Below are 23,127 nucleotides of genomic sequence, written 5' to 3' on the forward strand. Positions count from 1 at the left end.
AATCTAATACCAATTCAGCATGTCGATGTTGAAAATTTCACTGTATTCAGATATCAAAAGTGGCCAATTTGTAACATGTTTTTAGAATGGAGTTTATGCCCCTTTTCGAATTACTCCAGCATTATCACAGCTGAGGACACCAGAAGTGAGCTTCACACATTTAACTCATGCGGGATCAAACACAGGCGTAGGCCTTAACCACAATGCTACCCCCCCCCCTCCCCAAGTGACAAGAACGCAGCAGCAGCAGCATCCACTCACTGGTGACGGTCTCTATACGAGGCTTCTTGTGCTCCTTCCTCACATACACAGGTGGGAGCTGTGTCTCCGTCATCACAGCCGGCTCGTACAGGAAGTACATCGTCTGGTCGATGTACACGTCGTTGTCATCCTTCGGCGGTGTCGGTGGTGCCCACATCTTCACAAAACAAACACATCAGGTAATCAGGAAAAACACTTAAATTTTCTCAGCACTCTACCCAAATTTGTGTGCATTCATTCGTTACCATTAAATCTGAATATACCATACTGTCATGATAGTGATACTTCCCTTAATGCCTAAGTTACCCTAAACAAATACATTATTGTTGTTCCTGGCATTAATAGTGAGTGAGTTGGGTTTAACGCCACTTTTAACAGTATTCCAGTTATATCGCGGCGTGTCAGCCTAATGTTGGAGGAAAGCCCGAAGTGATGCAGGTCTCAGACGTTTACCACTTCGGTGAAACCCACGAGCACGGGTATAGAAACATAATCGGGGCGAACCGGGATTCGAACCCACAATCATAGGTTTCTGGCGTGCCCAAGGGACGAAATTCTGCACAGCGAATCGCGCCGCCGTAGACGACTGGGCCACCCATGCCCCCTACTGGCATTAATCAAGTTACAGGTTGATAACCAATGGCCTCACTGTTGGATCACATGCACCACACAGTACTGCCTGCAGATACTCAATGAGGTGGCACAGGTGGCCCAATGGTCTGAGGTGCCGCTAATTCGCTGTACACAGTTGCGTCACTCGGGCATTCCTGAAACTTATGATTGTGGGTTCAGATCCCAGTTCACCCCTATGTTCCTATGTCAGTCTGCACCAAACCCGTGGGTCTTAAGAGGTAACGTCTGAGACCTGTATCACTTTGGCTTTCCGCACACCTTAAGCTGACTCGCCTTGATATAACTGGAATACTGTTCAAAGTGGCGTTAAACCCAACTCACTCACTCACTCATACTGTGCCAGCTGCACTGTGAGCACAATATATGTATGTGCTCTCATGACAATACGAGTGAGTGAGTAAGTATGGTTTTATGCTGCTTTTAGCAATATTGCAGCAATATCACAGCAGGGGACACCAGAAATGGGTTTCATACATTGTACCCATGTGGGGAATCCAACACTGGTCTTCAGCATGACGAGAGAACTCTTTAACCACAAGGTTACCCGACCGCCCCCATATACATATGTCAACACGTTATAGCTTCACAAATTAGTTTAGGTTAAGTGGACAGCTTTGGGCCACAGTTGACAACCTGTTAATGACAAGAGACTAAGCGACGGGTCATTAGTGTGACATGGACGTACTGATGCTAAAAACTGTCCAGTTACACTGTACTGGTCACCGACCAAACATCGCCACTTTTTTTCCATGTTATTTCTGACATATTCCGTGTACAAAGTTGACAGCAACAATAACTTTAATTTTCGTGAAACTATGACCAAATGCGCTTATTTCTGTCTGTTGAATAAGATTCAGTTAATTTCTGTCATAACACTACGATGGGGAATCAAGACAGTGGAAATAGAACTTTCCCGTCGACTTACTGTACCAGTTACCGCCAACATCTAAACAGCACAGCACAGCTTCAGCTATACAAAGTACACTTTTAGTATCTCTGGTATCGCACTAATATTTTGTATTCATCAAAATGAACAAGAAATGCTATTATCAATTTGCTGTCTGCAAACTGACAAAAAACAATATTCCCTAAATTTGATCTACACATGCTTATCCTTACCTACATGTACTATGGATTTTGCGATAAATACAGGCTATGCACTTATGGAAATATAGCTGAAATAGTTGTCAGAAACTTATTTTGGGGAAGAAATGACAGACAGATGGAAAGCAATGACAGAATTGAAAGTGCATCATTGGGTTGTTTGATAAATTTTTATCGTGTGAATTAGTCATGTGACACCGCCAACGTCTCTTTTCTAAAGTTGTACTTGATCAAGTTCATTATGGTGTTTTTTTAAAAATATTTCCTCACGAAGGTCTGTTTTGTTTATATTATGAGATAAATATTTCTCAGTTCTAATGAAAACAAGCAAACTTAAAATGAGATGCGATTATGGGAGTGCCGTAACTGGGAGTTGGCGATAATTGGTCCTCAGTGATAACTGGTTGCTAGCCAGTACATGGTTTGAGAGTCTTCTAAAAACAACTCACCGGCATGGTTTCTGGTCCCAAGTCAGAGACATACACCTGGAATTAAAGAAAAATCTGACATTGTCATTGGAACCCTTAAATAGTTAACTCTTGCATGATTTCCTTCATGAATCTTGGCATATTAATTATGAAAGAGGAGATTAATGTGCATGGTACTGTAGAAGAAATCTCCCATTTTGTATCCTAATATCTTGGCAAGGATAAGATGAGTTGATGGTACGTTGTCAAAGAAGTTATCCTAATATCTTGTCTTCGTGTACAAAGTTAGGAGCATTCATCCACATACACTACAGTTAAAACTTCATTTTCTTGGGACCGGCTTCTGCGTCAGAGGTAGAAACTAACAGATTTAGTCCACTGGTCAGGATAACATTGCACAACCTTAACTATTGAGCAGTTTGGCAAAGGACTATAGGACTAGTGCCAAATTCCAATGCTGGTCCGAATTAAAACAGACAGGATGTCATGGTGGGAGAAAGAGGAAAATTTGACATAACGTCTCAATTTTAATTTGACCTCACGATACCTTCAATCTTCCACAAACTTGGTCAGGCAAATGTCACGTGTTATCAGACAGAATCCAAAGATAACGGTTGGAGTGTTTAGTTTGGGCGCTAACTTGGTGTCACAAACGTCAGATGTCTGTGCAAGTGAAGGATTCAATTTCTGACGTCAACACACAGCTGAATGTCTTCAACCGCACCAGAAAGGGCAGCTTTCTCCATAAATAGATGTATGGAATGTTCAAACCAACTGGATAGTAAAGATGCTGGAAAATTCTTTGAAACTAGCATATTGATAGCATTTAAATCTTCAGCTACCTTAAATCACTTATTTTGACAATAGTATGATTTACTTTCATTGCCAAACTCTACAAGTCTGTCTTTAAACTTCACAAGCTATAACAGTAAATGCAAGTTAATAAACAGCCCATTGGCGCTCCATATCTACATGTTGATACTTCAGAATGAAACTGTACGGACATCTTTGGAATTATCTTCATGTGGTTCTGCTTTGGTAAAGTATTTCCAAAGTGAACGGTTGTTCCTCATCCCCAGTTCAAATCCATTACTTCAACTTTCTATATATCTTAATTCTTTTTTTAACAAAGCAAACAACTTGCCCAACCTCCTGCACTGAATCACTGAAATATTGGCAGACTTTTTTGTGAATGTCAAGACGAAATATACCATAATAGATGTTTATTTCTGGGTATTAACACATGGCACAAGTAACTTACGTTTAACGTGTCATTTGACTAAATGACCTCAGAGTCTGTGACTCAATGTATCCAAACTTGTGGCTTTATTCTTGCTATCTGTTTGTTGTTCAGCAATATTCCAGCTATATGACGGTGGTCTGTTGACATCATGAGCATCGTACATGAATCTGAACATCTCTAACAATTGTGTATTTAGAGATCTCACAAATGCGCCATTGCTTATTTCCAGACTTTGGTCAAGCTTTCCAATAACACGCATGCATGTCTTCTCAACTATTCGAAGAAAATTATGAAAACACTGATGAAAAATTGCTTTTCAGTAAAAGTTATGCAATTAAAGTGACAAGTTTTCATCTTTTTTTTGATTTTCAAAATACCATTCAGTTTCCCTGCCAGAATCTTATTTCAGATATGGCAGCAATACAGGCGAACATGTTGATGTGACTGTTACGCAAGTAGTCCATTGTGGATGTGTCATGGTTTTCTGCGTGCGGATGTGTGCCTGTAGTCTGCATCTCACTTTGTGGCGTGTGTAATGTGGGCCAGCGGCACAGCGGACAAGGTGGTTTGGTGCCTATACGTTTAGTCTTAGCAATGAAGGATGAACATCAAATGAAATCGCATGCCTGGCCAACCCAAATTACACTCAACCTGCACTAGAACAGAACACTGTTCGTGCAATTGAAGGGCTTTCTCTTGACTTATCATGAACATGCCTAATAAAGGTCATTAATGTAAAAGCCATAGATGTTTTTTAATACTACAAAATTTTAAACTTCCCTGATTTCAATGCACAGTTTACAGAAATGTCAAACTGGTTTCTAAAAGCAGAAAGCATGAGTTCAGTTAATGCTTAATGTTTTGATTTGTTAGACAAACGTTACCAGCATTTCACTTAACAAGAACAAAGCCCAACAATAATTTTGGCAGTGCATAAGTGAGACACAGACTACAGCTTAATTGCCGTAGTCGTTCATGGAATTTTGTTGAGACACCAAAAACCTTGAGCAGATGAGTGCTGTGGCTACCCGGCCGGTATTACACATGCACAACAGAGTGAAATGAGATGCACACACAGAAACATTTACAAAATCTTTTATTCTCAGAAAACATTATTTTGACATTTTCTCAGACATTTTGCATTATTGTTTTCATACAGATGCCACACTTCATGCATCATGACTATATACATCCACATCTCACAACCGCACAATTTCCATATGCAGTCAGTTCAACAAGCAGATTCACACAAATACTCATTTTACCGTAAATGTCATAAAATTCAGGCTAACGCAACAGATATAGCATCATTCTTTGAAAAATAAAAATCTTTCATGGACAATACTTGATCATAAAAGTCCAAATAATGACACTGTCGTAAGTTTGCCTTGGAAGAAATGAACGTAATTTTTTGGCATTATTTGGGTTTGATCAATTTTTCAGCCATTTTGGCCAAAATACTTTTCTACTTGACAAGCAAGCACAGAAATGAATCACTTAACAGAAAAAGAGCAGAAGTCTATGAGCAACTGCTGCATGTAACAGAGCAGAGCAGTGCCAGCTTCCGGAGATATTCAGAGTTTTATGTTCCGTTAAAAAACCCACGTGGAAATCCCCCTTGGGGTGTGACCGTCTAGCACACAAGAGCATTGTTTCCTGGGTACTGCAACTACTATCTTACAGTCGAGGTAGCATGATGAAAGGCTTGCAAAAGAACCAACTTAATATAAGTTCCTTTTGGACTTTTTTCCATGAAGTACATTGTCAGATATGAATCATCAATGACATTCTTATAATATGCACATATAGTTGATTATGTAGCGTCAGTTAACATGTGGTTAACTTGTGTAACCCTACTGAACACATTCTCTAATACCAACTGAATCACGGGGAGATCACCCCGTGTCACGAATCTCATTCACTGGATGGCCATTGCTCTCCTGAGAAGCTGACCGAGTCCTCTTAGGATTGACTATGACAAAACTTTGTGCTGGAATAGCTTGATTCAAGTTTGTCTGAATAATCTGATGTCTGCTCAACGACACAGCTTGGTTGTTGAGAATAGGAACATGAAGACTATTGGTTTTGACAATATTGTAGGCAACTCCTGGTATCGGCGACGCTATGACGTGATGGGTGGGCGGGGCAGGGGCAATAGAAACTAAGTTGACCCCTCCACCAAGGATGCTGGTTTGAGGGAGAGGTGGTTTCGCAGCTTCTTGGAGAGAAGCTCGACGGGTACGGATAACAAGATTAGGGTTGGACCAGGGAGGAGGCACAGAGTTCTCCTTTGGAGAGAGAGGGGTCTGCTTGGCATTGATAGGGGATCTGATACGTGGGGTATTATTAAAAACCTGAGTTGGGACTGGTGCAACCAATCGAGTCTGCATTTGGGAAATAACAGAGTTTAAAGTGGCTCCACCAGGTGAGATAACTCTGGCAACAGGAGACGACACAATTACCTGCCCCTGTGCAGGACCTGCAATGACCTTGATAGGCTGGGGAGCTGCATAGGCCTTTCCCTGGGTTATGACTATCCTATTGTGAGGGACAATAGCCCTGCCTTGCGGAGTGTTGATAATCACATTGCCTTGAGTTGGCAGAGTCAACTGCCCGCCTGGACTTGTGGTCAGTGAAGACGCTAAAGTCGGGACTTTGAGAATGGGTCTGGAATCAGCCTGCTGGATGAGTGGTTGAACCACCTGTTGGGTAGTTGCTGCTGCACAAGATATCCTAGTGGGGTTGGCAGTAACCTCAACCACTCCAGCACTATGGGCATTGGGGACAGGGTGGGAGTTTAGTTTCAACGCATCTGCAATGTTAACAGCCATGGGCAGGGATGTGGGAGTGAGCAATGAATTAATCTTAATTTCTTTTTTGACCTCTTTCTTTACTGACTTAACGTCTTTCTTTGGTTTGGGAACTTTGGGAGTTTTTTCCTTGGGCTCTTTAGGGGTACTTTTAGGCTCTTTAGGGGTATTTTTAGGCTCTTTAGGGGTATTTCTTGGCTCTTTGGCAACCTTAGGTGTAATCTTAGCTGCTTCTTTCTTGGTTGCTTTGGGAGTTTCTTTCTTAGGTGCAGGTTTTGGTTTTGGTTTGGGTGTAACTTTCTTTACTTCTTTCACCGGGCTGAGATTGGGCTTGATGGTTTCATCTCCTGAAAGTTTTAAATCACCCGACTTCTGCCTTAACCTCTGTGACCTAGGGCTGACATCCTTCACCTTCTCCTTAGCCTCGTGCAACCTCCCACTACTCTTTAAAGCCCTTGATTCAGGGCAACTATCGAGGTCATCACTAGTATAGGAAGAATTTTTCTTTAGTCTGGTTTTCTTCTTTTTCTTCACCTGGTTATATGCATCATCCCGAGAGTACGTGTACAACATCTCGTCCTCCTCCAGCTCAAGGCGTCTCTCCTCCTCCTCCTTCAACGCCTTCAGCCGAGCAAGCTCCCATTCCTTCTTGGAGTTCTCAATGTCCTCCTGCAACAGGTATCAATCACAAGACTGCAGAGCTCCAGATAAGCTTTTTGTGTTGTGGGTATTTTACCCATGCATTTTAAAATCATTGGGGATCAGTAATTCTATCTGGGTATTCAAATTTGTGTTACCAACTAGTTTTTACACATGTAGGTATTCAAGTTAAATATTTAAAAACACTATTCATCTAGTCCCTGCAAATGGTGTTGTGTGGGTTCGAGAGCGTTATAGTACTAAAAAATACCATAATACTTCCACAAGAAAGTGTGATGGCAAATGATCATGATGTAACTATCCTCGTGGAGTTTGGCAAGGTAGACGGAATGCCCGTTTATAATTTCAAAATAAGTTCCTGATTTGCGAATCGAATATGCAGGGTTACTTCAGAATATTTTGATGATACGCACGAGTTTTATTTTTGTATCTGTAATGTTCGTTGCGTATTTGATACACTTGGATTTTATTTTACTGCGTATTTCTGCATTTCTGTTGCGTACTTTACACAGACACGAAGCTTATCTGGAGCTCTGAGACTGTCACATGGACTTACCCACACTTACACCAACAACGTTACTTGTTGCTTGTCTAATGCCACACTCAGCAATATTCCAGCCACATGACAGCTGCTTGTAAATAATTGAGTCATAAACCTGTGATAGATGCAAGCATTAATCCAAGCTGACGGAGTATGTTGATGGAGCCTGACCACCTGACCCATGATGTTGCATCGTACAACAAAAACAATACTGGGGTCAAATTTTAAACTGAAATCCCAATGAAAATAAAGAAATCAGATAATTTGATTCATTTAAACGATTCAACTTGCATAAACTTCACATTAATTGTGTGGTATTTAGTCAGTACATGAATACTTTTTAAAGACAAACTACAATATCAATTGATGTGGGCAGCTGAACTTTAAAAACAAATAAAATGTGCGGAAATTTTCTCTTTCATGAAGCAGGAACAAAAGGCACACAAGTTGACTGCAAAATGAATGAGGACAGTGCCAGAGAATTGCGTATTTCGTATATGTAAGCATGCAGTTACACACCTCTGCAATCATGAGTTCTTCAATTGTCTCTGGTTCCATCTCGGCTTCCATCACACAAACAGCATACCGCTCAATTGGGGTAAGCTAAAAGGAGGTAGTCACATTCAGTAACGGTTAATTGCAAGCAAACATCAATGTAAACATCAAACAACGTAATGTAATCAGTTTTTGAAAAATGTAAGACATAACATTATATTTTTCTCAACAATAAAACACTGAAGTCATACGGCTTCAAGTGACCAATATCTACGGAGAACAGCTAAAATGTCTTTGAGCAAATATGGGAAAGTTATTACACCAGATCAGTCTGCCCTTATGGGAAACATAACATCTGTACGTGGAACTATCCACCTCCACCCAATGACATCCAAACGTGAATCAAGTGATACTAATACTGCATGTCCACAGCTTAACTTCTCATTTCAGTATTACCTCCTTGTCCAGTTGTGCAAGCTCAAGTTCCACCTTGGAAACTTCCTCATCTTTTTTAGATTCAGCCTCTTTCTCATCCCAAGGAATGGTTTCGTCAAACTCGGCCAGTTCTGCCTTCTGTTCAGCTTTCACCAGTTTTACTGCAATGGCATCCGTCTCATCTTCCGCCTTGCAGAGAGCCTGAAACATAACAAATAGGAGAATGAGTGGGCCAACGTCAGTCTGAGTCATCATCATCTGTTACCACGACACCAAGAAGAAACTTTACATACTCAAAAAACAAAACAAACCCAAAACCAAACAGTTAAGGATCATGAAATATTTTAATGTGACATCTTTTTTCATTCAAATTCATCAAAACCCGTTAACATTATACAGTGGTAGAAATTAACATTTCAAAGTGACTAGTCCTTATAATGCTAACATAGCAAAACTCTTAAAAATGGCCAATTTCTATTAGTCCTCATGATACCTTAACTATTTGGCAGTTTGGCAAGGACTACAGGACTAATGCTAATTTCAAATGCTGATTTTAACAAAGATTATTCATGATCCCGAACTTTGTTCAGTATAGGTTCCTTCATGGACAATTTGGTGTTGTGCTTGAGCAGGCAAGAGATTTCTGGTAGGTTATTAATGTCATGTTTCAGAGGGAGTATGCAGCGTATGCAGTCAGCAACTTTTCACCTATATCAAGCACTGGCAGCAACAATGTAGCCACCTGATCTTCATCAGCTGACGGCCCAACACAGTGGACTCCTACCCTGGACAAGGGCATGTCAGAACAGTGAGTGAGTTGTGTTAAACACCGCTTTTAACATAATTCCAGTTATAATACGGCATCAGCTCAATGTGGGAGGAAAGCCCGAAGTGATGCAGGTCTCAGACGTTTACCACTTCGGTGAAACCCATGAGCACGGGTATGGTGCTGACAAACCTAGAAACATAATTGGGGAGAACCAGAATTCGAACCCACAATGATAGGTTTCTGGCGTGCCCAAGGGACGCAACTTTGCACAGCAAATCATGGCGCCTTAGACGACTGGGCCACCCGTGCCCCTGTCAGAACAGAGCAGGCTCTACGTCTACAATTCTACAAAAGGAAGACTTTCTTTCAACTTCTTCTAAACACTCGTTTGTCATAACTCACCTGTTCAAACTGTGCCAGCACATTTGTTTCTCCTTCGGGAAGTTTCTTGGGAGGTTCCTTATGAAGTTCCTTCCCTTGCTTGAGAGCTGCCTGGGCTTGCTTCTCCTTGGCTAGAGCGTCAAGGCCAGAGGGTTCCTCAAACAGTTCCTTGATAGTGTGCTGAAAATGCAATAAATATTGCTGGTGATTCCTTGTCATTTGATTTGCGTACCAACCAAATATTTTTTTGTTCATGCCTTCGTAAACTGAAAAAATTAAGTCACGCCTACCAGCGTACTAATGTTTCCTGATTAGTCGAAAAAAGAGGTTTATGATTGTCTTGTGTGACGTCACGTATCGTCTACAGGTTTGAGGGGAGGGAGGAGGAGGGAGAGAAAAGAGAGATTTTCTGATTAAATAAGTAGTCTGTGCAGTTACTGACAACATACATTACAAACACTTTAAACACAACACCAGCATTAAACATATTGCTTGCATGGCTCCATAGGATAACATCCCGACATCAATGTCTACATTCATTACAATGCTGATGGGTCATGGCCAACAGCGCAGTTTAATGTTGAACACACTCAGCAAGTTTTCAGCTATGTAACGGTGACATGTAAAATCAAGTCTGGAGTAGACAATCAAGTGACGGATATTTGGAGCAACAATCCTCAGCATCCGAGGTGAAAAGGCACACAAAAAACCAAGTCACTGAGCCTGACCACTTGATCCACTAAGTTGCCTCGTAAAACAAGCAAAGGCTGCTGGGGGCCAATTCTGACCTCCCCACGGGGACCCACAGCACTGCTTACCTCCTTGAAGAATGCAGTGGTGAAGTTGCCTCCCTCAATAGCCAGATCACCTAATAACCTCTTTTGATTTGCTTTCTTGAGAATGTTCTCCTCAATTGTTCTCTCGCTGATGAGTCTACAGGAGAAAAAGTACAGACAAATATGTTAATAAAAAAGATGAGAAATTTATGTCTATATCTTTATCAGATAACTAAGAAAATCTGTGCAAGAACTAACGATACATCATCGCTCAAATGTTCTCAGTCATACATGGTATCAAGATTTGAAATAAAATAATAACACATAGAAACGTATTAATATTATAACAAAACATTCACTTTAACGACTTGATTATTACTGTTATTGTTATTATGCAGCTGTGGACAGGTATTATTCAGGTACAGTGCTGACAAATTTAGAAACAATCAGGACAAATCTGCAGTTTGAACTTACGAGGATGTAGACAAAGACAAAATGCACTTGCACTAAACAGTGAACGAGCCCCACCTGTATATATGGACATCCCTGGTCTGACCGATTCGATGACATCTGTCTTGAGCCTGGGCATCCATGGTTGGGTTCCAGTCACTGTCGTAAAATATCACAGTATCTGCCCCTGTCAGATTGACGCCAATGCCGCCAGATCTTGTTGACAGGATGAAGCAGAAAATACGACGATCCATGTTGAACCGATCCATTAATGCCTGGCAACCAAGTCAGAACTTAAGACGTTAGGAGCATATTCTTCACATATGTTCGTTCTAAAGACAAATATGGGTGCTGGTGACTTGTTTGCTAATGGGAGTGACTAAATAGATACTGGCATTCTTCATGTTGTCTCATAGTTTAAGTGAGTGAGCGGGGGACACCAGAAATGGGCTTCACACATTGTACCCATGTCGGGAATCGAACCCGGGTCTTCGGCGTGACGAGCGAACGCTTTAACCACTAGGCTGGCTACCCGACCGCCCCTCTCATAGTTTAAACTTCATATAAAGGTATATTAATAAGTGTCCAAATATACAGATCTTTGACGTTTCGGAGCATATAGTCACTCCATCAATTGAATGAGTGAGTATGGTTTAAAGCCGCTTTTAGCAATATTCCAGCAATATCATGGCTGGGACACCAGAAATGAGCTTCACACATTGTACCCATGTCAGGAATCAAACCTGGGTCCTCGGCGTGAAGAGCGAACGCTTTAACCCCGAGGCTTCTATGTAAGTAAGTTTTTACTCCGAAACGTTGTGTTCCTCATAATAAAGAAGTTGACATCCATAAATTCTCTTCCTTATGTTTATCACTTCTAAATGCCTTTATAAGACAATTCATGTGTACAACTACTTGGCCTTGCTATGCTGAAGCTACAATGGCGGCATACCTGTCTTTGCTCTACTTTGGTGGTGCCATCCAGCCTGAGATATCGATGACCGTGGTAGCTGAGGAAGGCCTCCAAGACGTCCAACATCTTCGTCATCTGGGTAAAGATGAGGACTCGGTGACTTCCTGATTTCAACCGGTGGAGCAGTATGTCCAGGGTCTGAAGCTTACCTAAACAATAAGAAAATTATGTCACAAATTTCTAGGTGACAAATTTATGCACGAAAACCTAATTTCTTTTCAATCCTCAACGGAATATTCCTGAACTAGATAGATATATATAATATTCAGTGTTTCAGACAAGGTGTCCAACCACTCATATCGTGTGATCAGGGCATAGGTATCTGATGGTTTTACTCTTCGAGATCAGTAGCGACTTGTCTTGCAAGATTGTCAGACAAGTGAATCCTTTTAATGTCTCGTAATCACAAACAAGTTCGCATACAAAAACATCAAAACAAAAGGTTAAACAAAAACAACAGAAGGCAATGATTTGTTACAGTTCAATGTCTGGATCCGGAAACAAGATTACCAGATTCAATAAGCATCTTATGTAGTGTTTATTTCATTTCACATAAATATAGACCTGTAGTCGAGGTTTCCGCGTATCTGGGGTCTGAACAACTGGGAAATTGTGACCAATGCACAAATGTATGACGCATTTTCATTGCCTCAAAAGGATAAATCATATTAAATTTCAATCCATTTATGAAGGGTGAACTGTGCTTTCGATAGAAACTTATCTACAGTTGCAAGGCTCAAGATTTGGTTGTCATAATTAGAACTGATATTTAAATCTGTCATGTCAATAACCACTGTCATTCTAATCTTACACGCCCACGCTGGTTACAATACCTAAACAATTTCATCAGTAAACTGAACATGGTAATCGGCTAATCGCATTGATAATACTATCCATTATATGACAGAAATTGTTCTATCCTCAAGTCTCTTCCAAACACTGACAAATTGTCTCATAAGGACTTGGCAGATGCACAAGAAGCCATTAAATGTAATTGTTAATGTTGTCTATGACAGGAATCGCATGCAGGGATTATTACTGCATACGAGTTTTAAACAGACTGTTTTCTCTATCCCAGTTATGAAGTCCACATATGACAATAGGATGCCACGGTGGTTTGTGAGCTTAGGGAAAATTGATTATGCAGCAAGAAAATGCTTACATCAATTTGAAGAGTTTGTGTCATCAGCTTCTGAGCAAACGAGTCACCATTAGTCATTCTGTATGGTTTCTGTAGGTCTTAGTGTTAATATATCGACTATTATTAGCTGTTACAATAAAACAGAAGAAATTTTACACAAATCTATGGCTAAAATCAGAGACAGATTGTAAGCTTAACTACAGGAAATAATTGTATTTGATTGTCAAAGTAGTATTCATTTAATCTCATGTTTACTTCTGTTTAGTAACAAGACCTCTATCACTAGAACTAGAAGCCATGAGATTGAAAGCCAATGTCTTGGGCATTATACTTTCTGCATCACAGAAACAGGCGAGTAATATTTAGAGTAAATAACCCAATAACCTACTGAACACATTCTTGTCAGGTTTCAATATTGATGTCAGGGCAGCGGCAGAAATTGGCACTAGTCCTGTAGTCCTTGCCAAGCTGCTTAATAGTTAAGGTACCATAAGGACTTGTGGAAATTGGCCATTTTTAAGGGGTTTGCTATAAGTTATCATTATAAGGACTAATGGACTAAAATCTACTGCTTCAGAGCAAATCAAAGCCATTATTTACTGAGTATAAAGAAAAGCAAAACATATTGATCCATTGTCCAAGTTCTTTTTATCCTTCAGTGTTTCAGACAAGGTGTCCAACCACTCATATCGTGTGATCAGGGCATAGGTATCTGATGGCTTTACTCTTCGAGATCAGTAGCAACTTGTCTTGCAAGATTGTCAGACAAGTGAATCCTTTTAATATCTCGGCAGTGTGGCTAAATGACATTAGAAGACGTCAAAAAGCTCCAAGTTTGGGGGATCTTCATGATATTGCATCTGAATTTGTTTTAAGACATCCATGACACTTTATGTCAATTCTAACCAAACACTAACAGAACAAAACACACCCAGCTACACCAACTTACCATCATCACAAAGAGGTAAGGTGAGGTGGGGTGAGGGTGAGGTGGGGTGAGGGTGAGGGTGAGGGTGAGTGTGAGTGTGAGTGTGAGTGTGAGTGTGAGTGTGCCTGTGTGTGTGCGCGTGCGCATGCACACTAATCCAGACTGATGCCGCTTTTATAGTGCTAGCACACTGAGATACCTTGTTGCAGTTCTACATAAATACCCCACTCAGACAGTATACTGAGTCAGAGCGGACCAGTCCTTGTTTTAGCCCCTTAATGCTGAGCGCCAGATAGGATAACAAGAAGTACCGTCTTTAATGTCTTTTGGTATGACACGGCATGTGATTGAACCCCGGACCTTTCACCCTCCGGGCGGACGCTCTACCAGTAGACCACAGGCGGTCCCATCATACAAGAACAAGCAGAATATCAGCAATACTCGTCCGAAGCAAGAGTCCAGTAAAACTGTTCAGTCTTGTAAGCTCAGTTAATAATAAAAATGTACTAAACATGATACAAGAGCCAGGCTTACAACGACAACTTGCCACAATCATACAAGAACAAGCTGAACCTCCACCTACATCAGCAATACTGGGCCAAATGACAAACTTACCACAATCATACTCTATAAGCCGGAGCTCCGGGAACTGGACCATCATTTTAGTTGAAAGACTGTGTAGACATGCTGTCTGGGGGGAGACTTCTCGATGCAGCATGAAAGACATTCTCTTCTTGGCTTGTTCGGCTGATGGACAGGGATGAGATACATGCATCTTTATCGTGGGCGCAACCACCGATGGAGTAACGAACAAGTACCTGAAAACGGGAGATGTCACTGGCACTGAGGTTAAGCTTTTACACTCCCTGGATCAAATATATGTTCTACATAAAGATGTCCACACATACATACTGTAAAGGACCACCCAAATCTTTCAAGGAAATATAGATAATCTGTCATGACATGACGTTCACTGCAGCGATATGAAAGAATGAGTGATCCTTAACTTATTTTGAGTATCATATCAAGTGAGACCTTACCTCATTTTTCTTCACTTTATATTCCAGAACCGAAGTCTTAACTTTACCAATCAAAGGGGAAGATACCATGCATTAAATAAAACTAGCCCCAAACTCATTTCCAACAAAGGGAATTTGTAACTAGATGTTTAATTAACAAGCAGCCGTATCCTTAACCAGTCTCATGAAATCAGGAATGGTTTCTTCTAATGCTGATGATATCTTGTTTCTCCTTCATTCCAACCTTTCTGTGTAATTCACACCACTGGACTCACCGAGAAAGAATGTCCCTCAATTCCTGCAAATACTGTTCTGGAGTGTGAATTAATTGCTTGAATATATCTGACTGTTGCCAGTAAAAGTCTGGATGATCTGGGTTTTTACAATGATGAGCACATAAACACTGCACATAGCCAAGTCCATGCCACAAATTGTCAACAACATGGGTCCTTGATAACGTTTTTGTCACATCCACAGCCTCGCACAAATCTTGTCCATACACTGGCTTCATGTCACAATGTTTCTTATTCATACTTGAAATATATTCCAGCTTGTTTTTCCGTCTTTCGTGTTTCTTGACCCTTAGACTCCGCTGTAAGAAACGTAACAGTAGTTTGAGTATGTAGTTTGACGATAGTGATTGAGTCTGGTCTGAGCAAAAACCTATTCTGTTAGGGTTCCATGACACAGAATCAACCAAATCACCAAGTCTATAGCAACCAATCCATTAAGTCACCTGAGTATGGTTTTACGCCTCTTTTAGCAATATTCCAGAAATATCACGAGGGGGGGTTGGGACACCAGAAATGGGCTTCACACATTGTACCCATGTCGGGAATCGAACCCGGGTCTTCGGCGTGACGAGCGAACACTTTAAACACTAGGCTACCCGACCGCACCTAGTTTGACGATAAACAATACACATAACAAAACTTGATTGATAGATCATAGAATCTGTATGTACATTGCCACACTTCATTATTGCAGGATGTACTGAAATAATTTGGTTTCTGAAATATGTACAGGGGTAGATACCGTTGGTGAAACCCAACTAGTTTGCAGCTTCTTTTGGACTAGTGGCTTATGTTTGTTTGATGCTGCACTAAGCAATATTCAAGTATGTAGACAGCAGTCTGTAAACGATCAAGTCATACTCAGGCAATCGAAAGACTGATATCACAAGCATCGATCTACGTAATTGGCATACGATGACATGCATCAACCAATTCAACGAGCCTGACCACCAGTTCCTGTTTGTCGCCTCTTATGACAAGCATAGGCTGATGAAGATCAATTTTAACCTGGATCTTCACAGGTAGCTCAATTCTGTCACCTCTTACAACATGCTGGGGACACGTTCTATCCCGGATTACCACGGGTAGTGGTTTATGTATTATGGGAGAAATCAGATAGTGTCTCAATTTTCAACAGTCACGGATTAATGGATTAGTGGCCGGGGCTATCCCTGATGTAATAGTGCTTTGGAAGAATTTCAGAGGATCATGACGCCCAAGGATCCTAAAACGAATGAGATTGATTGAATGCAAACTATACTCTCACTTGCAAACATCACTTTGATCCTTGTAGCTTCTACATACCAAAAACAATTCAGATTTTTCCTCTTCTTTTTCTGCTTTCAGCCTCCGCTCCCTTCGGTCATCAGCTGGAACACTTCTAGTTGCCATAACAACCGGGGCTATGGAATCGGTAGGTTTACTTGAGACGACACTGACCTGAGCCACAGTGGCTGAAGGCCGTACATTGGTGCTGGGTACAACTGGAAGAAGAGAGCATGGGGATAAGAGTCAATATTTACAAACTTTGTGTTCTTGAGTCACGAGATAATTTCAGTGAACGCAATAGTCTTATCTCAATGTTCAAACATTTGACATTCGAAAACACAACAATATGTTCTCTTGACTCGTTCAAAATTATCTCTGGCCAGGGCTACAGATCAGGTACAATCGTTGCAACTGTCTTTGGTATTGGCCACGTCACTGATCTTGTCTGTAATAATAATAAACTACACAATTTCTCAACCAGCAAAAATCAAGGCTGCAGTGAAATCCACAGAAACTTGTGATAAATCAAGCGAAAAGGGTAATACCGTATTCGGCGTAATAAGCGCCCAGAGCGCTCTCAAAATTAGAAATAGGGGGCTCTTATTAGAATACTATTTTGGTGAAAAAAGAAAAGAATTGAAAGATAAATTCCGTGGTTTATAGTTTATCTACGACAGATATATATTTTTCCAGAATTTAATTTCCCATAATTAAGGGTGCATATAGCACACGAGTGCGTATTATACGCGAAGAAATAAGTCTTGTGTACATTGATTGATCGGAAGGGGTGCTAATTGGGATTGTTCACTGGCCAATATATTAGCAAATATCGCCGTGGGCGCTTATTACGTCGAATACTGTAATACCAGCCCCATGAATTAGTTTGCAGTTTTTAGGGAAGGTTGTTGTAAAACTTTCAATGCAGAAACAAAACACTAATCCATACACAGGTCAGAGCATAACAAAGTGTTCAAGATGCACAAGATATCCACAAAGTACCCCAGCACACATCTGATGGTGTCTACATAGGATCATTTCAGCCCTAATACCGGACATATCTCCACAAACCTTTTGTAGTTGCAGTGGAGCTGGAAGTGGTGCTGGAAGCGAGGGTTGTGACAGGGGTGATAGCTCTTATTGTGAAGGGCATACCCTCCGAGCTGACTCCCATTGGGGGGACCCGCATGATGGGTTTCTGAGCAGAGAGGATGCTACCAGATGGCAGCTGTACGGCAGGCACACTCTTCACTTGAGTAACGGTTGGCGTAACTGTCGTATTAGCTGACATAGGGGAGCTGGCTGTCAAGGAAGAAGCAACATTTAATGCTGGGGACCGGCCATTTACTGAAAAGAAAGTTGTTGCAGATGGAGAGAGATTTGTCAGTCATTTCTGTTGTAAACTAAGTGAATGTTGTGGTACCACATCAGTCAGCATATTCCATCTATAACAAGGCAGACTTTAATCAATAGTCTGGGCCCGGCAAGCTGCTTGCAACAGCACAAGCAATAATCTTGCCTGTCAAGGTTCGACGACACGATCACACTATCTTAAGGTCTCGAAGGACAATCATGATTAAACAGAAGAGCTATTCTGCCCGCTGCAACACAAGATGAAAACTGACGACATAAAATTCTTGAGATGATAACGACTGAAACGTCTATTCATACCTATATTGTTCGTAACTGATTGACCTTTGAAATCTATAAAAACTGACATCTATCCAATAAATCACATTTTTGCAACAAATCAACAAATTATTCCTTTGCTTGAGAAATATCAGTGCAGTGTACAAAGCTTGTTCTGGGACTTATCAGTGCAGTGTATGAGGCTTGTTCTGGGACATATCTATGCAGTGTACGAGGCTTGTTCTGGGACATATCAGTGCAGTGTACGAGGCTTCTTCTGGGACACATCTATGCAGTGTACGAGGCTTGTTCTGGGACATACCACTGCAGTGTATGAGACTGGTTCTGGGACATATCACTGCAGTGTACAAGGCTTGTTCTGGGACATATCTATGCAGTGTAGGAGGCTTGTTCTGGGACACATCTATGCAGTGTACGAGGCTTGTTCTGGGACATATCTATGCAGTGTACAAGGCTTGTTCTGGGACATACCACTGCAGTGTACGAGGCTTGTTCTGGGACATATCACTGCAGTGTACGAGGCTTGTTCTGGGACATATCACTGCAGTGTACGAGGCTTGTTCTGGGACATATCTATGCAGTGTACGAGGCTTGTTCTGGGACATATCACTGCAGTGTACGAGGCTTGTTCTGGGACATATCACTGCAGTGTACGAGGCTTGTTCTGGGACATATCACTGCAGTGTACGAGGCTTGTTCTGGGGACATATCACTGCAGTGTACGAGGCTTGTTCTGGGACATACGTACCAGAAGAGGATAATGAAGATGAAGCAGTAGACACAACATTTTGTACAGGTATCACAGGTTGTATGGGGGCAGCTGGGCTGGACGTGGCTATTAACTGCTGACCAGATGATGTCTGAACTATTTGTATGAGGCCGGCTGAAACATAAACATGGGAAGGTGAAGTGATAGATATTGGCACTTGTTGTCCTTGCTAAACTGCCCAATAGTTAAATTATCATAAGGACTAGTAGAAATTTGCCATTCTTAAGGGTTTTGCTATATGTTATTATAAGGACTAGAAGACTAAACATGTTAGTTTTTATCAGTGCAAAGTGTAACTTTCTTTATTTGTTTTTAATGCCGCAGCCGGCAATATTCCTGCTACATGACGGCAGTATATAAATAATTGAGTCTGGACCCGACAACTTAGTAATCGATTTTGTGAGCAAAAACCTATTTCATTAGGGTTCGATGACACAGAAGCAACCAAATCACCAAGTCTGAAGCAACCAATCCATTAAGTCGCCTCTTATGAGTGAGTGAGTTGGGTTTAACGCCGCTTTTAACAGTATTAGAGTTATATCACGGAGTGTCAGCTTAATGTGGGAGGAAAGCCCGAAGTGATGCAGGTATCTCGCCTCTTATGAGTGAGTATGGTTTTACGCCTCTTTTAGCAATATTACATCAATATCATGGCGGGGACACCAGAAATGAACCTCACACAATATATCCATGTCGGGAAATGAACCCGGGTCTTAGGTGTGACGATCGAACGCTTTAACCACAAGGTTAACCGACCGCTCCTCGCCTCTTATGACCAGCATCGGTTGCTTGAGATCAATTCTACTACCCCCACACCCAGAAGGGTCTTAGTGTAATGCAGGACTACAGCCACGCACGTGTGGAATATATCCCTCAATTTTCCACTAAAAGTGATTAATAATGAAGCTATTTTTTCAAATTGTAAACAATCTTATTAATGAGCTTGCAATGTTCTAGAATTTTTTTCATTTGTATACTTATCCTGCATTATTATAAATATTGCTACTCAGAAAATTATCAAAAAGAAACTTCTACTGAAGGAATTCAGACTTGTCAGACTGATTGGACGTGTCCAAACGTTTGTCGGGTTCACGGGGGTTCACATACCTGGCAGCTGCGACAGCTGGCCGGTGGGTATCATGAGCCTAGTACCCTGTTCTGTTTGCTGAATCTGTACAGTAATAGGCTGGGAAGGTATCACAGATGAGGAGCTGGAGTGGAACACACCTGCAAACATTGAAACACAACTCAAGCACGGAAACAGGTCAACAAACATCTTAAAACTTAGTCTTTGTTACAAAAGATACACAAGATGAGCTTCTAAAAGAGTTATTGACTTTTTTTGGCCAGTCAGCAAAATTTGAGCCCAAACGCATTAGCCAGTTAATGGCCTGTTGAGGTGTGGCACACCAGTGGTTGATAATAAGAACAATAAGCTACAAAGAAGCACTATCAACCAGGTCACAGTGGAGGCTCTAAAAAAACCACCCACAGGACTTCCAAGATAAAAGGAATGATTAGTTGCAGTAACAGGCGACTATGCTTGTTGTAACAGGCAACTAATGAGATCATGTGGTCAGGCTCTCGGCGACTTGGTTGAAGCATGTCATCGTATTCCAATAGCGTGGATCAATGCTAATGATGTCAATCACTGGATTATCTGGGCCAGACTTGATTATTAAGACAGCCGTCATATAGCTGGAATATTGCTGAGGGTGGCGATAAACAAGAAACAAACAAAACTTTCGCGCGTCTGTTAAAGAATACCTTGCAATAATTGCTGAGGCACCACTTTGGCCTGTATTGTTGCTTGCATGGGCATGGCGGTGGCTAAAGTTACACTTGCTGATGAGACTACAGTGACTTGCTGGCTTGTGGGCTGAGGAGGCTGAGGCTGAGGATGAGGTTGGGTCTGGGGCTGGGAGGTCACAAGTGACTGCAACACTACAGGGGCAGCCGCTGTGGTTGTGGCCGGTGACTGTGATTGGCTCACAATGCCAAGTCTAATCGGAACAGCACCTGGAAGTAGCAGCAATAGTACTAAAGTACTCACGGAAATGAAAAAAAACTGTTTTTCTCAATTTTAAAATCGACACAAAGTGTTACGTAGCTGTAAATACGAAATAACAAAACAACTCGAAAAGTACTAGTCTGGATTTGCTAGTTTGATGTCAATGAACAATACAAAATGTACTTTAGAGGAGGTAATTTGTCGGCACTTTCAACATTCAAAAATAAAACTAAGTCCAAATTGACATAGCAGAAACAGACTATAGGCATTATGCACCTGTTCTCACCTGTCATCAAGGTGTCATAGGTCATCTTGATCTACTTACACCTGGTTATGCCCTGTTTCACAATAGTCTGTTTTATTCACATTTTTACCCACTTTTACGTGTAAAAAGGCATAAAAACATTTGATACGCTGTATTTGTGCCATGGCCCAATTAGTACTAATTTAGTTGTTTGAATATTTACATATTTTGTATATTAACTGCATTTATTTAAGATCTGAGGTCGAAAATACAGTTTTGTTTCATTTCCGTGAGTACTTTAATTTCATCTCAACATGTAAGGGATAACTTGGATCAAGTATAAACAGAATTACTACAAACTATGTGAAATACAAATTTTTTGACATTATTCGGATTCAAACACAAACCTTGAGACGTTTGCACTGGAGTAGGGTGCAGGATCTGACTTGGAGTGGAACTGCGCACTACTGTCCGCACCAACTGCACTGGGGATGCCGATCTGGCCTGATTGATTGGCACTAAGGGAGATGAACGGCCAGACTGCAATAAGGAAGTTAACACAATACAGTATAAACAAAACAAGTGAAAGACGAGTTGAAAGGGTTGATAAAAATATTTATTCTGTCTGGTATAAACACATTCTGTTGAACCCAGGGTTAGAATTCCAATTCTTATTTTCAGGGACTACCTGGGAAAAAATGTTTTTGTAGCCATGTGGGTACTTGGCAAAAAATTAAACTTTGAGGCCTGTTACCTGAGGTGTTGCTGGTGAGACACTTCTGAAGGTGAGAGGCTTCAGTTTCCCAGGTTTGAGTCTGGGTGGTGGGTCGGGTTGGTCGTCCACCTCCACTATAAGTCGCCGTGGTGTCTGCAGTTTCTTCACTCTGTGGGCAATGAAAGCAGGAAGGTCGAGCTCCATCTCCGCCAGACTCGGGTACAGCGAACGTAGATCCACATCCTGATGAAGAAAGTATATTTCAGAGGTGGTGAGGTGAAATGCGATTCAACGGCGCGTCCAAGATTATTGCACTTACATAGTGGCGTGAATATGTGCATGTGCGTGTGCTTGCTAGTCTGGACTGATACCGATTTATAGTGCTAGCCCACTGAGATACCATGCCGCAGTTAAACATGAATATTTGTTTGTTTGTTTGTTGTTTAACACCACACTGAGCAATATTCCAGCTATATGACAGCGGTCTATATATAATCTAGTCTGGACCAGACAATCCATGAGCATCGATCCAAGCGATTGGGATCACTTGACTCAACCAAGTCAGTGAGTAAACATGAATACCCCACTCAGACACAGTATACTGACTCCGAGCCAAACAGTCCGTGCTTTAGCCGTTAATGCCGAGTGCCAGACAGGGTAACAAGTACCATCTTTTAACGTCTTTTGGTATGAAGTGGCCGGGGATCGTATTTCTCAGAACAACCTAAACATTCATGTTCCATGCTGAATGGGGTATAGTGAGTGAGTGTGTGAGTTTGGTTTTACGCCGCTTTTAGCAATATTCCAGCAATATCACGGCGGGGGACACCAGAAATGGGCTTCACACATTGTACCCATGTCGGGATTCGAACCCGGGTCTTCGGCATGACGAGCGAAGGCTTTAACCACTAGGCTACCGACCGCCCCTAATGGGGTATAGAAGGCATTGAAACTGATGTAATGTAAGAACAATTCTTCCTGAATTTAATATGTAGAATGGTGGCATACTCCAGTCAGAAACATTCAAGCTCCATCACGGTTGTGTAAAGTAATTGGACAAGGAATGCACACACCAGTTGTAGATGGGCGCAGTCAGTGTATGCTTCATTAACACATCACTCAGCAATATTCC

The 23,127-nt window shown here is 41.4% G+C and overlaps 1 protein-coding gene across 8 annotated transcripts in view; it reads right to left on the reverse strand.

Moving 5' to 3' along the window:
• Window positions 1-23,127, reverse strand: part of LOC124132042 (helicase domino-like) — an 88,284-nt gene that overhangs the window by 21,043 nt on the left and 44,114 nt on the right. For 7 of the 8 annotated variants that reach the window (XM_046495631.2, XM_046495630.2, XM_046495629.2 and 4 more), the window contains 18 exons: window positions 22,035-22,238; window positions 21,688-21,820; window positions 20,793-21,044; window positions 20,133-20,252; window positions 19,005-19,139; window positions 17,678-17,953; window positions 16,646-16,824; window positions 15,323-15,639; window positions 14,644-14,846; window positions 11,939-12,108; window positions 11,065-11,261; window positions 10,579-10,693; window positions 9,782-9,940; window positions 8,632-8,811; window positions 8,200-8,283; window positions 7,014-7,148; window positions 2,448-2,483; window positions 262-418 (listed from right to left, as the gene is read on the reverse strand). In XM_046495631.2, coding sequence (XP_046351587.2) covers window positions 262-418; window positions 2,448-2,483; window positions 7,014-7,148; window positions 8,200-8,283; window positions 8,632-8,811; window positions 9,782-9,940; window positions 10,579-10,693; window positions 11,065-11,261; window positions 11,939-12,108; window positions 14,644-14,846; window positions 15,323-15,639; window positions 16,646-16,824; window positions 17,678-17,953; window positions 19,005-19,139; window positions 20,133-20,252; window positions 20,793-21,044; window positions 21,688-21,820; window positions 22,035-22,238 — 3,052 coding nt within the window. The remainder of the gene's footprint in view (window positions 1-261; window positions 419-2,447; window positions 2,484-7,013; window positions 7,149-8,199; window positions 8,284-8,631; window positions 8,812-9,781; window positions 9,941-10,578; window positions 10,694-11,064; window positions 11,262-11,938; window positions 12,109-14,643; window positions 14,847-15,322; window positions 15,640-16,645; window positions 16,825-17,677; window positions 17,954-19,004; window positions 19,140-20,132; window positions 20,253-20,792; window positions 21,045-21,687; window positions 21,821-22,034; window positions 22,239-23,127) is intronic. The other variant, XM_046495628.2, reaches the window with a different exon arrangement.

This window comes from Haliotis rufescens, unplaced genomic scaffold (assembly GCF_023055435.1).
Source record: "Haliotis rufescens isolate VD_foot unplaced genomic scaffold, xgHalRufe1.0.p SCAF_15, whole genome shotgun sequence".
NCBI classification, from domain to species: domain Eukaryota; kingdom Metazoa; phylum Mollusca; class Gastropoda; order Lepetellida; family Haliotidae; genus Haliotis; species Haliotis rufescens.